We start from the raw sequence: 18,583 nt of genomic DNA on the forward strand, positions 1-18,583 counted from the left end.
CAAGGCCCACAAGAACCTTGTGTTACTGAATTAGTGTCTGGGTTGGGCAGCTTCGCCCGTACCAGCAAATTATGCAAATTAAGGGGACATCGGAAGCAGACCAAAGGCTTCTCAGGTACACACTCTTTCATTCTGCTGGAGCAGTGGAGAACAGGGAGGGAGCGTGACAAAATACCATTAACGTCTGGAAGGCCGGAGTGATAATCGAAAATGCACAGTACACGATTCTCACTTTTCTTCATTTTAGGAGAATCATCTGAGAAAAATGTTATTATAGCATGCTTAATCTGAGTTTTAACTTTGCATTTGCTATAAGCATGTCTACAAAAAGACTGCTCAAGTTCGCAGAGACGATCTAATGCGGCATCGGCATTCGAGCATATGCGTAAAATACAAAGAGCCTGGCTGTACAGTAGACTACGCTTGACATGACCAGGATGACAAGATGACGCCAGCAGAAATTGTCGGGTGTCGGTAGTTTTTTTTTTTTTTAAAGATTTTTTGGGGGGCTTTTTTCACCTTTATTGGATAGGACAGTGTAGAGACAGGAAATGAGCGGGAGAGAGACAGGGAGGGATCGGGAAATGACCTCGGGTCGGAATCGAACCCGGGTCCCCGGATTTATGGTATTGCGCCTTATCCACCTGAGCCACGACGCCCCTGGGTGTCGGTAGGTTTGATGAACAGCGTGTCTAAATGTTAACGACGGTTTCTGTAGTCAGCTTAGAGGCCCACGTGCCACTTAACCCTTTTCTGATTGGCCTTTGGCTCGCTGTTCTTTATTGGTCAGTTTCCCGTTGTAAAAAATTTTTAGCCATTTTTGATTGGATGAACTTGACTTTCATAATTATTCGTTTAATTAATGTCATTCGTGCCATTTTGCTCATGTTTTGACACTAATGGCTTTCCGTTGTGTGTGCATATATATACCCCTCATTTCCTGTCTTTTCTCATTCACTCCGTGCACCGCTGTTTGTACGTTTAAATACAGTGCCCGAAGAAGATCCTCGTGTGGGATGGAAAATTTGCTATCGGAAACTGGCTTTTTGTTCGTTTATATTTAGTGCCGTTCCTGATGCCGTTTCGTTGCTTTATATATATATATATATATATATATATATATATATATATATATATATATATATATATATATACACACACAGTATGTGTGTCTATCTATCTATCTATCTATCTATCTATCTATCTATCTATCTATCTATCTACACATACAGTGGTGCTTGAAAGTTTGTGAACCCTTTAGAATTTTCTATATTTCTGCATAAATATGACCTAAAACATCATCGGATTTTCACACAAGTCCTAAAGGTAGATAAAGAGAACCCAGTTAAACAAATGAGACAAATATATTATACTTGGTCATTTATTTATTGAGGAAAATGATCCAATATTACATATCTGTGAGTGGCAAAAGTATGCGAACCTCTAGGATTAGCAGTTATTTGAAGGTGAAATTAGAGTCAGGTGTTTTCAATCAATGGGATGACAATCAGGTGTGAGTGGGCACCCTGTTTTATATAAAAAACAAGGATCTATCAAAGTCTGATCTTCACAACACATGTTTGTGGAAGTGTATCATGGCACGAACAAAGGAGATTTCTGAGGACCTCAGAAAAAGTGTTGCTGATGCTCATCAGGCTGGAAAACATTGCAAAACCATCTCTAAAGAGTTTGGACTCCACCAATCCACAGACAGACAGACTGTGTACAAATGGAGGAAACTCAAGACCATTGTTACCCTCCCCAGGAGTGGGCGACCAACAAAGATCACTCCAAGAGCAAGGCGTGTAATAGTCAGCGAGGTCACAAAGGACCCCAGGGTAACTTCTAAGCAACTGAAGGCCTCTCTCACATTGTCTAATGTTAATGTTCATGAGTCCACCATCAGGAAAACACTGAACAACAATGGTGTGCATGGCAGGGCTGCAAGGAGAAAGCCACTGCTCTCCAAAAAGAACATTTCTGCTTGTCTACAGTCTGTTAAAGATCATGTGGACAAGCCAGAAGGCTATTGGACAAATGTTTTGTGGACGGATGAGACCAAAATAGAATTTTTGATTTAAATGAGAAGCGTTATGTTTGGAGAAAGGAAAACACTGCATTCCAGCATAAGAACCTTATCCCATCTGTGAAACATGGTGGTGGTAGTATCATGGTTTGGGCCTGTTTTGCTGCATCTGGGCCAGGATGGCTTGCCATCATTGATGGAACAATGAATTCTGAATTATACCAGTGAATTCTAAAGGAAAATGTCAGGACATCTGTCCATGAACTGAATCTCAAGAGAAGGTGGGCCATGCAGCAAGACAACGGCCCTAAGCACACAAGTCGTTCTACCAAAGAATGGTTAAAGAAGAATAAAGTTAATGTTTTGGAATGGCCAAGTCAAAGTCCTGACTTTAATCCAATCAAAATGTTGTGGAAGGACCTGAAGCGAGCAGTTCATGCGAGGAAACCCACCAACATCCCAGAGTTGAAGCTGTTCTGTATGGAGGAATGGGCTAAAATTCCTCCAAGCCGGTGTGCAGGACTGATCAACAGTTACCGGAAACGTTTAGTTGCAGTTATCGCTCCACAAGGGGGTCACACAAGATACTGAAAGCAAAGGTTCACATACTTTTGCCACTCACAGATATGTAATATTGGATCATTTTCTTCAATAAATAAACGAGCAAGTATAATATTTCTGTCTCATTTGTTTAACTGGGTTCTCTTTCTCTACTTTTAGGACTTGTGTCAAAATCCGATGATGTTTTAGGTCATATTTATGCAGAAATATAGAAAATTCTAAAGGGTTCACAAACTTTCAAGCACCACTGTACACACACACACACACACACACACACACACACACACACACACACACATACATACACGGTCATGACCAAGTTACGCTCCCTACTTTCAGAAAAACACTCCCAACCTTCCCAATCCTGGCTAAGCCCCTGTATGCCAGATAGATGGATGGATGGATGGATAGATAGATGAACATCAAACATGGTGGTTTCAAGACGGCGGAGTGGCAAAATACAATCGCTCGTATTTGATCGGAATCTCAGCATCTTCCATAAAAAAAAAATCCGTCAAACATCTTTAAACATGATCAGTAGACACTGATAATAAAGATTAACTGTTCTTAGAACTTGTGCTAAAAGACTTGTGCGAAATGACCATAAACCATTTCAACAAATCAACATATTGTTATCTATCTATCTATCTATCTATCTATCTATCTATCTATCTATCTATCTATCTATCTATCTATCTATCTATCTATCTAGCTAGCTAGCTAGCTAGCTAGCTAGCCATGACAAATATTGTGATATCATCCACCTCCAGCTCCCATTCTGATGGATGGATTGGCAGTTGGATGGATTGATTGACTGCTGGATGGATAGATGGAATTTACTGATCCCCGAGGGGAAATTCATCTGTTCATTTATCCATTCTTCAGTCAGCACTTTATCTTGGTCTGGGTTGTGCTTGGACAGGCTGTCAGTCCATTCACACCCTCATTCACGCCTACGTGCAATTTCGAGCAGCCAATCCACCTACCAGCATGATTTGGGGATGAGGGATGAAACCCATATGGACCCAGAGAGAACACACAAACTCCACACAGACCGTAACCCAAACTCTGGATCGAGCCACAGACGAGCTGAAGTATCAACACTACTGCCGCATCACAACAACAACAACAACAATAATAATAATAATAATAATCAGTTGAATTTATATAGCGCCTTTCTCATACCCAAGGTCGCTTTACAATTAGGGAGAAAAAAAAAATCTACCAAAAGGTGGTCAGGATGTCATTTCAATAGTGTAGCTACCCACAGTCCCACCAAAAGGTGCACGAAGATAAATCCCACACCGCCTGCACAGCCACCATGACTCCGCCAGGCAGCATCGCGCCATGGATCCACAAAGCGAGCGCAGAAGCACCGCCGCACAGAGCGCTGGTACGTCCAAAACCACCTGCACAGCCACCGCAATGCCACCGAGCAACATCGATCAGAACACAGCACCAAGCACAAAAGCACCGCCGCACAGAGCGCTGGACAACCCTGATGTTAAAACAGCAACGAGCTCACTGCAGTCCATAGTGAGGAGCACAGGCATCACCAACGGTGCACCAAGGCCTGGAGGGAACCGACGCCCAGAACTGGGTCCGGAGCTACACCACAACCAGCGGACAAACCACTCAAACAAAAAAACTACACAAACACAAAAAAGAAAAACAAAAGGGAAACTAAACTAACCTAACCTAAATAAAGGCTCCGGTGAGAAGCAGCAGCCAGAATGCGCACAGCGTACTCTCAACTGGAAACGGAAATTACCATGCCTTCTTTTAATCCCACTTCACGGAAATATGAGTTTTCCTTCTTTATTTTTAATTAACATGCAATGTAATTAACCATTTCTCAAAACCTTACACATTTCTCTAAAATTAAAATCTGATCTCTTCTATAATACTTTTGGCATCTTGCAACATTAAGAAAATCCAGCAGATGCTTCAAAAAACAGTGGAAAAGCTGCTAAATTGTAAAAGCTACCAGGTGTGTGTATCAGAGAGAGAGAGAGAGAGAGAGAGAGAGAGAGAGAGCGCTGCATAAAGATTCCCCCAAAATGGGGGTCATGGCTCACCTGTGCCCTTTGCCCCTGCTCCAGGGGGGCATGAAGGGCCCACACTACACTCTGGGGTCTCTGGGGAACTGGACAGAGAGATGAAGGATGGCAGCTTTTCAGGACCGCTCTTAGGTGTGCCCTCCTCTGCTGGAGTGGACTCTGGTTCTCGCCTGGGACTTATAGGAGGAGAAAAAAAAAAAGACAATACAAGACGATTAGCATCACCTCTGAAGGGGGAATTCAAATGCCACGAGCCAGGATTTACTGCAAATAAACTTAAGCTTGGACATGTAAACGTGACCTTAATTAACAAACCGAAACACGACTTCTAAAGCCGTGGGTTTTCCAGTAGCATTGTTTTCCTTTTATTTTTATTGTTTCGTAGACGAACCTTTTTGTTGCTTCGCGGCTGCGTGCTCTTTTGCTTGAGCCCGAGCTCAGGTTGGATCCAGAACGCTTGACCCTCTGTCTGTGCTGCAGTTTACACTTAGTCCCTTGAGGACACACACCAGTTCTGGAGAAGTCCGGACACACGAGCGTGTGTTTCTTCTTACACTGTGGAGTAAATGATGCGCCCTGTTATTGTGCTATCACAGTGATAATAGTGTTTTTTTTTTCTGCACTGTTAGTGTTTGTGTTCTCCATGTTAAAGCAGAAGGATGTTTGTGTGCACTTGAGAGAAGAAGAAGAAGAAGAAGAAAAAAAAAAGAAGTGTGTGAATGATCCAGTGAGTGAGAGTAGGTGAGAGTGTCTGTGCGTCTGTGTAATATGGGTGTAAATTGGTTGCTTCATTCTTCGGGAGATCCGATCTCTTCCACCTGTCAGAAAAGCTAATTATACACACTATGGGGCGAGGGGCGCAAGACATGTGTATGTGGGAAGATAGAGAATGTACGAGGAGCAGGTTGCTCTTGAAATAGAGAGTGTGTGTGTGTCTGAAGGGGGGGGGAGAGGAGGCTACAGGATCGTGTTTCCGGGAACAGCGTGGACTCTTCATCACCCTGTAGTCGCTCCGAGTGCATACTGAGATCATGAGATCTACACAACCCCACGCACACACACACACACCTCCTCTCTCACAGATACCATGTGTCCAGCCAAGCCACAGTGCTGAGATTTACTAAGCAGTCCACGAGCATTCCATTTCACACACAGAGTAATGAAAGCAGACCAAGACGAGACGAGTCCTAGTGCCACAGGATGGTCCACATACACAGCTCGAATTAGGGCTTTGAACTGGATTGGACCGAGGAACAAAAATGAAAATGTGTCACGTCACGTCCTATCAGCCATCACGCTCTGAATCCCAGCAAACAATGAAAAGCTTTGTTTTGACTAAAGATGGATTTTTTTTTTTGAACAACATACAGTTATGTGCAAAATAATAGCAGTCTAACATCACTAATGTGTTTAATTACTGATTTTGGCAGAAAAGATAATACAACATGGGAAAAAATAGGCGTAGCCGAGTAATGGGCAAACAACAGAATCAACAGTCATGACATGCACTCTGCTAATTGGGTGTAATTGACTCATTTAATGAAAGGGGCGTGTTCAAATTAATAGCAGCGTGTTCAAATTAATAGCAGTGTGGAGTTCAATTAGAGAGGCCATTCATTCTGTGAAGAAACAGGTGTCAATTATGGCCCTTATTTAAAGGCCCGGTCCCACTGCACTTACGGATGCAAAGAGGATGTAAAACGTAAAAAAATCTTTGCCATCCGTTGGAAAACGCTATGCATCCGTTGTGTACTCATTGCATACGTGCTTCATACGCTCTATCCATCGAACATCCGTCCACTGTGATTTCATCCGCGCAAAAAGTTTTGAGCTGCACAAAACTTTTAGAACGGATGAACTTTCCGCCGTGTACGATGTAAATCCGCGACATATACGAACAACAAACGTTCTATGTCCGTTATCATCCGTTAAACGTCTGCTGTATCCTCCCTGCATCCTCTGGGCATCCTCGCAACTCACATCCGCTGCAGCTGAAAACGGAAAGAGGGAGGAAAGATAAGGTACATGAAACGTCTATTCATCGTTAGTAGCACGGAAATAGAAAGGATGTAAGCGTATGCATCTCGTATATAAAGTATTCAAAACGGACAAAGCGTTTATATCTGGGATGTATCTCGTATATTTAGGATGTCTGGAGTATGTCTAGAGTATGTAGAAGGACACCTAGCGGACAATCGATATTTTGTATAAAAAGGGGGAGAAAATCATCTAGTAGTAGAGATGTATCGATGTAGCCGCCAGCACGTCTTTCCGCTTTATGCTGACGGCGTGCGTGCTGCATCCCTTTATATCCTCGGAGCAGACACAATTCATACCCCCCGCATGCGCAGTGAACGGTCTGCATCCGATATACATCCGTGCAACATCCCCTTTGTTTCCGTTAGGCGTACGTGATGCATCCCCTTCATCCGCTATGCATCCGCTCTTTCTGCTATGCGTCCGCTTCTCAGTTCTCACCGGTAACCCCTTCGGAGCTGTCATCCACTTCCATCCGCTTTCATCCGCTAAGCTTCCTATGAACATGCGTTTAACATCCCCGCTATATACTACCCACGTCCGTTCTTTTCCGTTCTGTTTTCGCAAATTTTCGCAAATTTTGTCCATTTCTGGAGCGGATGAAAACGGATAGAGCCACCCCCGAAATTTTGCTCGTCCGCTGTGTCCTTTTTGCATACGTTTTGTGTCCATCGGCCAGTGGGACCGGGCCTTAAAGAAGGAGGGCAGCAAATGTTGTACCTGCTGGTTTTAGCCCTTGCTCAGTGAGTAAAATGGGTCGTTCCAGACATTGTACCGAAGGAGAAAGAACTTTGATCAAGAAGTTGACTGGAGAGGGGAAAACATATAAAGAAGTGCAGAAAATAATTGGCTGCTCAGCTAAAATGATCTCAAATGCTTTAAAATGGCAAACAAAACCCAAAACACGTGGTAGGAAAAGAAATATTACCATCCGCGTAGATCACAGAATAACAAGAATGGCAAAGAAGCATCCAACGATCAGCTCCAGGGAAATCAAAGAAGATCGCCAGTTACCTGGGAGTACGGCAACAATCAGAAAATGCCTATGTGAAGCCAAACTATTGGCAAGAAACCCTCGTAAAGTACCATTGTTGAAAAAAAGACGTGTTGAAAAGGTTACAGTTTGCCAAAGAACACATTGACTGGCCTAAAGAGAAGTGGCGCAACATTTCTATGGACAGATGAGAGCAAGATTGTTCTTATTGGGTCTAAAGGCCACAGACAGTTTGTGAGACGACCCATAAACACTGAATTCAAGCCACCGTACACTGTGAAGACTGTAAAACATGGAGGTGCAAGCAGAATGGTTTGGGGATGTTTCTCATACTTTGGAGTCGGGCCCATTTATCGCATACCAGGCACCATGGACCAGTTTGAATATATCAAAATACTGGAAGAGGTCATGTTGCCTTATGCTAAAGAAGAAATGCCCTTGAAATGGGTGTTTCAGCAGGACAACGACCCCAAACACACCAGCAAGCGGGCAACATCCTGGTTCCAGACCAACAAGATTGAGATTATGAAGTGGCCAGCCCAATCTCCAGACCTCAATCCGATTGAGAATTTGTAGAGTTGCATCAAAAATGCTGTTTTTAATGCAAAACCCAAGAATGCAGAAGAACTGTGGAATGTAGTCCAGTCAGCTCGGGTTGGAATCTCTCTTCGCAGGTGTCAGATGTTAGTTGACTCCATGCCACACAGATGTAAAGCAGTTATCAGAAATAAAGGTTATACAACTAAATATTAGTTCAGTGATTAACAGAAAAGCTAAATCTGTAAACAAATTTCAGTTTATACTGTAAATATTCGAGTTTGTAAATGAAAATGCGCAGACTGCTATTTTTTTGAACAACCTATTATTCTTTTTTCTTCATTTTCAGTTTAAAATTGATATTTTGTTCATGTTTTCATTTGTAATTGAATATGCGGTGCTCCCAGTGCCTTTGTGTATATGGAAATAAATGCTATTATGAGGATTGAGCTTTTTCTCAATTGTTTTAAACACACTGCTATTATTTTGCACATAAGTGTACTTTGACTTCAGTAATCGAAATACATTTATTTCTCCAAACCAGTCGACACGTATGCTTTTATTCACTTTACAACCTTGCCTAATTCATTTAGACACATTTAAGCACTTCTTTAAAAGCATCATAAACAAACATTTTAAGAAATCGGCTGGAAATTATTTCAGACGCGTTTGTCCCAGCGTTGATATTTTTTGCTTATTACGTCTCGAACACTGAACTGGTTGGATAATCAATAACTGTTCTATCAATATGCGTATCAGACGCTCACTCGCTGGCCATGTTGTGAAAATGCTGCATGCAGACGCTCATCTACTATAAGTTTCCAAACCTGTCATTGCTTGACTCTTGAATATTTTCTGCCATGAATAATATCATTAAAAAGCTTATAATTTCTGCTTCCCAAAGAAATGTATCTGGTTAAGATCTGTTCAGTACTTTGGGAGTAATGGAAGGTTGAAGTCGGTACAACAGAGTAAAAACTGCTCGCATGACGTCGGGAAACCGCCGGTGCTTTTTGAATCACGGGAAAGCGGTCAGGCTCTCTCTCTTCTGATCGGTTTCCGACTGGATTACTCGTGAATATCAATCAGATAACGTTTATAGGGATGTTCTATCTCGCTCTCAGTGTTTCTGATGAAGTATTCAGCAAAATTTTCCCGTCAGCTAGTTTTGATGTTACGGTATGATTCACGGGAGACTCTGAAGTGAGTTTTCATAGCTTTACCTACTTCTTTTTTCCAAATCAAACTGATTCATGTAAATAAATAACTATTTTAGAATATAACTGGAGTTGTTTTGATGAAAAATATTGAGATATGTTAGTGGTCGGAATGATATTTTAAAAAAATGGAAGTCAGAAACGAGAGTGTCAATTTCAATTCAGTTAATGTGAATTGTTTATTGGATGTGGATCACACGGTTTTTTCGAGGTTCGCCTTGAAATCTGTGAATATTATCATTTATATTCTTTCATATCAACACTAGTAGACCCTACTTTTGAGAAATACAAAGGCCTACAGAGCACAAAGAGCGTATTAGAAATAATCTTTTATTACTTTTTTACTGAGTGTACCGATTTAACGGTTAAAAACATAATTAGCATAATTAATACTAATTAAATACCAATTTGCATAATTTGTTTTTACTCATTTTTCAAATTTGGATTCAGTATCCAATCATCTATGTGCCTGCCAATTTCCATGTAAATATCTTGAAAAATATCAAAGTTATTAAGAAAAAAAAACATTTGATCTCATTGGTTGATGAGGCCCATTTTGGACCATGTGATCTTCATATTAAGGAAATGTTACGGCAGTTTTCTCAAAAATTAAGCTGTTTTTCAATCTTTGATTTGTAATGTCTCAAGAACACATAAATATATTTTAATTCTGTAAAAAAATATGTTGTTCTGCATTCAATTCTGAATTCAAGGAGACCAGTTTCAAGCAATTTGGCTTGAATTTGAATTTTCACCTATTATCAGGCCAGTCTTCCTTGTTACAAAAGATGCAATCTGTCCATGCATACCAACATCAAGCCTTTATAGAGTATGAACTTCTTTCTTAAGAAAAGCATAAACACACACACACACACACACACACACACACACACACACACACACACACTGTCAAACACACTGTCTCGTGGGACAAGATTATCGCAGCCTGTGAGTCTTGGCCCTAATACCCTCTACATCATCCTATAGACAACATCATCACTCACCATGCTCGTGGCTAATTGTTCCAATTTGCTAAATCCCTCTCCACTTGTGCTCAGTCGATTGCAATTTCACCCCATCTCTGAGGAGCATTCAGGTGCTTTGTTGTTTTTTTTTCCTGAATGCCCATTTGCTTTTAGTTTGACTGATGCTGAACTAATTTTACTAAAAACTTGTGCATTTCCCTAAGACCTGCTATACTAAACAAATAAAAAAAAAAAAATCAGCGATAGCTTTACAAAAGAGTGCGTCTCATGAGAGCTCTGGGCATGTTCACGCAGAGAAAAGAGAAATCAGCTATTAAAGGTATTTTTTTAATTCCTAAATTTTTCATTCACAGAATCCAAACCAATTAAGATGTGAGATATTTGGCATCATATAAACAGCACTTTTCCAAGTTTAACTTCAAGTTTATTTATTTTTTAAAAAAACATATACAGGACGGGCGGCACGGTGGTGTAGTGGTTAGCGCTGTCGCCTCACAACAAGAAGGTCTGGGTTCGAGCCCCGTGGCCGGCGAGGGCCTTTCTGTGTGGAGTTTGCATGTTCTCCCTGTGTCGGCGTGGGTTTCCTCTGGGTGCTCCGGTTTCCCCCACAGTCCAAAGACATGCAGGTTAGGTTAACTGGTGACTCTAAATTGACCGTAGGTGTGAATGTGAGTGTGAATGGTTGTCTGTGTCTATGTGTCAGCCCTGTGATGACCTGGCGACTTGTCCAGGATGTACCCCGCCTTTCGCCCGTGGTCAGCTGGGATAGGCTCCAGCTTGCCTGCAACCCTGTAGAAGGATAAAGCGGCTAGAGATAATGAGATGAGATATACAGGACGTTCATTATTAGATAACGATGAACCTACGTAAATATGGTGGCTTTGATCTCCACCTACAGTACTTGTGTAACTGGCATCATTTTAAACTAATTCTATTGGCTTTGGACTATAATGACGCAAATTAATTACAATGACCGTAATATAAGACCAGAACGTCAAGGACGTAGTAGCTCATCTAACCTGCCATCAAAACCGCCATGACGACCAAAACATCAAACAGAACTGAAATGTGACGATGTGAGAGAGGACCAACCTCCACGACTAACTGTTTACAACAGGAAAATCAACACATCAACACATTTTGTTCCCTGAAGCAAGATCGACCCAAAACAGCCGTCAGAACTGAATTCGCATGATAAATGAGAGACAAGATACAATTCTAGTCTGAAGAAAACATGTTAAGTTGACCTAATGACTAATTTGTTGGCAAGAAACTGACAATACAATGACCAAGTTTTGTGCAGAAGGTCGAGTTCTTTCAAATAAAACAATCAGAACTGAAATCCACTGAGATCTGAAGGAGGGAGGAGACACGATTAAACTGAAAATAAACAAAGTTGTAAACAAATTGTTTACAAGAAAATCAACAAACAAACGACCGAGTTTTGTTCTCCGAGGGAAGATCTACCCAAAACAGGAATCGGATGAGACCTGCAAGAAGAGATACAATTCTTGTGAAAAGTCTAAAAACTCGTTAAGTTGACCTAATTAGCAGTTCGTTAGCAAAAAATTGACAATATAGTGACCAAGTTTTGTGCAGAAGGTCGAGTTCTTTCAAATGAAACAATCAGAACTGAAATCCATTGAGAACTGAAGGAGGGAGGAGACACGATTTAACTGAAAATAAACAAAGTTGTAAACAAAATGTTTACAACAAGAAAATCAACAAACAAATGACCAACTTTTGTTCCTCGAGGAAAGATCTACCCAAAACATCGATCAGAACTGAAATCGGATGAGAAATGAGAGAAGAAATACAATTCTCGTGAGAGGCCTGGAAAATTCGTTAATTTGGCCTAATTACAAACTTGTTAGCAAAAAGTTGGACAAAACAACAACTGAGTTTTGTGCGGAGTGACGAGTTCTTTCAAACAAAACAATCGGAACGGAAATCTGTGGAGAACTGATGGAGGAGATACGATTTAACTGAATTGTGGACGACGGACGCCACGCCATGGCAACAGCTCATCGGCCTTATGGTCAGATAAGCTAATTATTTTGACGACAGCAAGGACTAAAGGCAGGTTTCTATTAACCTGCTTAATGCGCAATTTTAAATTGCAAACAAGAATAACAACAAAAAATATCGAGGAAAGGAAATGTGTGAATTTAAACAATACTCAAATATCACAAAAAAAATTTTATACACTCACACAAAGTGGATTTTCAGACGATTCACAAAATTGAAACGCAAACACGTTTTTTGCATTGAAGTCACATGATATGATGAGGAACAAAGCCAATGAAAATCATCGTGCAAACACTTATCAGGTCTTGGAGATCCGTCAGCATGTTTAATTGGAATGATCATTACAAGTCTAGGCTGAAAACATATCTGTTTAATCAAGCCTTTTGTTAGTTTTTATTAGGTAAAGGAGTAGCTCTGAAGGATCCTCAGGCGTAGAGTGTTTTGGTAAACTGGGATGTATGGATGCTGTCAGTCCCCCACTCTCTTGCTCACTTGAGTTTGTTGACGGTGTAGTGGCTGCTGCTTTATGTCCCGGGGCTCCCTCGTGCCTGTGTTACCTTCTGACTCTCTCTTTTAGTTATGCCGTCATAGTTAGTTTTGCCGGAGTCCCTGCTTGTACTCAGCGCAAAATGTATACTGTTTCTACTTATTCAGGTGACATTGGGCAAACCTAACCTGTGTTTTCTCTTTCTTTCTCCCCCCCACCCCTCTCTCTGTCTGTCCCTCTGAGTTACATGTCAATCCTGGGATCGAGATGCTGACCTCTTCTGCTCCTCGGACCTGCCTGATCCATCCTGATGCCCTACGTCTGGCTGGAGTCTCATCACATCGCTCCTGTAGAGGACGGCCCCATATGGACAGTTGAAAGTCGCACTTGGAAGACACACTGGACACTTACAGTAATGCTTTTATGGATGAGGACTACAGTTGACTTGCTAACTTTAGGACTGCAGTCGTCATGAACAGTTTTGCACTCATCAGTTGAAGAGTTATAACATCAACGAAACTGATTACATGTTAAAACTGTCCATGTTGTCTGTTATCACCCAAATGAGGATGGGTTCCCTTTTGAGTCTGGTTCCTCTCGAGGTTTCTTCCTCATGTCGTCTGAGGGAGTTTTTCCTTGCCACCGTCGCCACAGGCTTGCTCATTGGGGATAGATTAGGGATAAAATTAGCTCATGTTTAAAGTCATTCAAATTCTGTAAAGCTGCTTTGCAACAATGTCTATTGTGAAAAGCGCTATAGAAATAAACTTGACTTGACAAGAGGAGACGAGCACAATATCACCCGCTGGCAACTATATCTATGCTATAAGTGCTTAATACACCCTCATGAAATTGTCAAAGTCCAAGTTTGGTAATCAAGGGCCATAACTCTGGTAAAATGTGACCTAATGTAATTGAATGAAATTGTAATATGTGCATTACAGACGTATAACAAAGAATCCTGATAAGTTTGGTGAAATTCCTCCAAAAATTGTGAGAGGAGGTGATTTCAGAAGACGATCACACTTTCATGAAATTGTCAAAGTACAAGTTTGGTAATCAAGGGCTGTAACTCTGATAAAATGTGGCTGAATTGAACAAAATTGCAATTTGTGTATTACTGACATACGTATAACAAAGAATCCTGCCAAGTTTCGTGAAATTCCTTCAAAAATTGTGAGAGGAGTTGATTTCAGAAGGTGAGCACCCTTTCCGGGACGGGAAAATGCAATTTTTTTTCCTGCCATGGAAGTGCACTTGTATACCGAGGAGGAAGCCATTTGCATTACAGCCGTGAAGGAGGATTCAAAATGGCGCCTCGGCTCGGTTTTCCCTTTTGGGCGCTCTCATTTTCTGTTAGAATTTGGTAAAGAAAAAAATAAATATATTATTTACCAGCTTAAGGTCGGTCCGTATGGTGAAATACCGTGACCTCGGCCTTGAATACTGACCTCAGCCCAGAGGGCCTCGCTCAGTACTTTCAAGACCTCAGTCACGGTATTTCACGATACGGACCTCCCAGCTGGTAAATAACATTATATTATATTATATATATATATATATATATATATATATATATATATATATATATATATATATATAAATCATTTTATTAGTTATTTTATGAATTTTATAATGTAGATATAAATAATTAGCATAAGTTTATACACATCTCCAATGGAAACCAGCATCAACTGAGTGAATCTTGTGTTGGATAACTCAATCAATCAATCAATCAATCAATCAATCAATCAATCAATCAATCAATCAATCTACAGTTGTGGTCAGAAGTTTACAAACAGTGACATAAATGTCATCTTGGATATGAATGTCATGGCAATATTTGGGCTTTCTGTAATTTCTTTCAACTGTTCTTTTTCTGTGGCAGAATGATTGTACAACATACAGCTTGAATTTTATAAAAAAAAAATAACATTAGAATTTGGTGCACAAGTTTTAATTTTCTTTGGGTTTTCTGAAATCATCACAGGGTCAAAATTATACATACAGGGTCAAACATTTACGTACACTCACTTAGATTAGTAGTTCAGAGGTGGTGAAACTTCCAAAATGTCTCTTATCTTGCCACGGCTTCTTAACTTCCTGTTAGTGAGCAAGATTGACTACAGCTGGTAGCTTCTCTGTGCCTTCATAAAAATGGTTTGTTTACAGCACTCATTAGATTGACCAACACACAATACAATGGGAAAGTCCAAGGAGCTCACTGCAGATCTGAGAAACAGGATCGCAGATATACACAATTCCGGAATGTCTCTTGAAGCCATTTCTAAACAACTGCAAATTCCAAGATCAGTACATATAGTCGTATGCAAGTTATTGTGAGATGTAGTCACTTTGCCAAGCCACTTTGCTTCAAGAAAACCCAAACCGTCACCCTCAGCTGAAAGGAAATTGGTTTGGACGGTCAGGAACAACCTGGGAACCACCATGGCACAGCCCTGCCATGAACTGGAAGCTGATGGATCACTGTCTACAGTTCAGATCACCATGGACTAAGAGGCTGCTATCCAAGAAATAACCCCTGCTCCAAAACTGACATCTTCAAGCTTAACTAAAGTTTGAAGCTGACCACACGTACAAAGAAAAAGCCTTCTGGAGGAAAGCTGTATGGTCAGATGAGACAAAGATTGAGTTGTTTGGCCACAATGACCACCATGTACAGAGGGACACTGTACCAGCTGGTGGTGGCAGTAGGATTATCATGCTCTGGGGCTGTTTTACTGCCAGTGGAACTGGTTCATTGCACAAAGTGGATGGAATAATGAAGAAGGAGGACTACCTCAGAATTCTTCAGCATAAACCATCAGAAACTTGAACACGACTTGGGAGTTACAACAGGACAATGAACCCAGACACACATCAGAGCTGGTTGTGGAGGATAAAGCAGGCTAACATTAAGCTTAAAACAAGTCCTGACTTCAACCCTATTGAAAATATATGGACCATGCTTGTAAGTTGAGTCCATGCCAATAAAAAAAAAAAAAATTAACTGAACTCTACCAATTCTACCATGAAGAGTCATGGAATATTCTTGTTCATGGTAAACAAAAATGTTTGGTCAAGGTGAATCTTGCGAAGAGACATTTTACCCAAATATTAGGTGCGCTGTATGTATAATTTTGACCCTGTGTTGATTTCAGAAAACCCAAAGAAAATGAAAACTTGTGCACCAAATTTGTGTTTTTTAATTAAAGCTGTATGCTGTACAATCAATCAATCAATCTATCAATCTATCTGCCTTAAAACAGATGGAATACTGTTTTAGGGAAAATAATGAACTCCGAGTTGTTTGTGTAACGTGGCCTGACATGAAGGGGCGTTCCTCTTCCCACCCTAACATTGATTATTTTCCAAAGCCTGCACATCCTGAAGTGTTTTATTCCTCTTACCCCACAGATTTTATTTGATTATTTATTAAAGGACAATGCCACATCTGCATTTTTCACGATTTATAGTTCAGTTTAAATGCTACTGAACATCTGTAAAACAAGTTAGTTCCTGTTATCACTTGTGTTCTAGCAGCGAGAAGCGGCCACTCCCTCTCCATCCTTTCTTCCTTCCTATCTCTGGAGGTTAAAAAGACCAGCAGTTGCAGTTTGTCATGTTACTGACAAACCACAAAATATTTCCTTTGCTGAAGACTTTCCAGAGATGAAGAAACTTAAAGGGACAGTTTTAGCTCTCAGTGTTACAAAGTGCTGACCCTGAAGACTCCTTACAAAAACCTTCACGAAACGTCTCTTTAAAAGACCAAATGTCTCTGAAATATTCACCATGTCATCCATTACACATTTTTTGTAATCAGTATAAAGTGGACTGTCTACCATCCAAGCCCCAGTGTAAGATTTTCCTATAGAAATGACAACATATTAGAACGATCGCATTAATATAAATAAACCTGTAATTTGTCTTGCAGCAGAAACTACCATCAAGTCTGTGCGATTATAAAAAATAGAATACCAATAAAATCTAACCCCTGGCTGCAGTTTTTCACAACTCCTACATTAAAACTTTTGCTCCATACAGCGTCATGCCTATGTGCGTGCATGCGTGCGTGTGCGAGAGAGACAGCAGGCAGTCTGAGACGCTCAGATGGACTGAAGCAGGTTGTGAAGTAATAAGGTGGTTGTTGTTACGTGGACACTAAGAAAAGGTTCATTAACTGTGCTGCGAATTGCTGCCTCTTTCAGCAAAGAAAACACATGAAAGCCTGTGCCATCCGAGCTCTCCCATACATTTTCATTTACATAAAAGCAGTGAAAAGGAGGAAAAGAGATGCGGGGGGGTGTAAGGAGGAGGACTGGATGGAACATCTTTATACCAGCCCAAGTTAACAATTTTCCACTTGATTTAAGGTAGGCTGGAAAGTCTCTGGGGCCTATTAGAAGAGCTTTCTACTGGCCACAAAGCAGAACGAGTCAGCACATTTCACAATTTTACATTACAGAGTGAGAGACAGAACGAGAGAGAGAGAGAGAGAGAGAGAGAGAAGGAGTGAAAGAGACTGTGTAATGCAAGCTATGAAAACACCTCAAAGAGAGAATGAGTAGTACACAGGTATACACACACACACACACACACACACACACACACACACACACACACAGTAATACAAGCTATGAAAACACCTCAAAGAGAGAATGAGTAGTACACAGGTATACACACACACACACACACACACACACACACAGTAATACAAGCTATGAAAACACCTCAAAGAGAGAATGAGTAGTACACACACACACACACACACACACACACACACACACACACACACAGTAATACAAGCTATGAAAACACCTCAAAAAGAGAATGAGTAGTACACACACACACACACACACACACACACACTGTAATACAAGCTATGAAAACACCTCAAAAAGAAAATGAATAGTACACACACACACACACACACACACACACACAGACTGTAATACAAGCTATGAAAACACCTCAAAAAGAAAATGAGTAGCGCACACACACACACAGTAATACAAGCTATGAAAACACCTCAAAAAGAAAATGAGCAGCACACACACACACACACACACACACAGTAATACAAGCTATGAAAACACCTCAAAAAGAGAATGAGTAGTACACACACACACACACACACACACACACACACACACACACACACACACACACACACAGAGACTGTAATACAAGCTATGAAAACACCTCAAAAAGAAAATGAGTAGCACACACACACACACACACACACACACACACACACACACACACACACACACACACAGTAATACAAGCTATGAAAACACCTCAAAAAGAAAATGAGTAGCACACACACACACACACACACACACACTGTAATACAAGCTATGAAAACACCTCAAAAAGAAAATGAGCAGTACACACACACACACACACACACAGTAATACAAGCTATGAAAACACCTCAAAAAGAAAATGAGCAGTACACACACACACACACACACACACACACACACACACACACACACACACACACACACACAGAGAGAGAGAGAGACTGTAATACAAGCTATGAAAACACCTCAAAAAGAAAATGAGTAGCACACACACACACACAGAGACTGTAATACAAGCTATGAAAACACCTCAAAAAGAAAATGAGTAGCACACACAC

The 18,583-nt window shown here is 40.8% G+C and overlaps 1 protein-coding gene across 3 annotated transcripts in view; it reads right to left on the minus strand.

The window, feature by feature from the left end:
• zc3h3 (zinc finger CCCH-type containing 3) overlaps nucleotides 1-18,583 on the minus strand; it is a 233,612-nt gene that overhangs the window by 14,486 nt on the left and 200,543 nt on the right. For all 3 annotated transcript variants that reach the window (XM_060919964.1, XM_060919963.1, XM_060919962.1), the window contains exons 10-11: nucleotides 5,039-5,202; nucleotides 4,666-4,823 (exon numbers count right to left, since the gene is read on the minus strand). In XM_060919964.1, the coding sequence (XP_060775947.1) occupies nucleotides 4,666-4,823; nucleotides 5,039-5,202 (322 nt within the window). The remainder of the gene's footprint in view (nucleotides 1-4,665; nucleotides 4,824-5,038; nucleotides 5,203-18,583) is intronic.

The sequence above is a fragment of the Neoarius graeffei genome, chromosome 4 (assembly GCF_027579695.1).
Source record: "Neoarius graeffei isolate fNeoGra1 chromosome 4, fNeoGra1.pri, whole genome shotgun sequence".
NCBI lineage: Eukaryota > Metazoa > Chordata > Actinopteri > Siluriformes > Ariidae > Neoarius > Neoarius graeffei.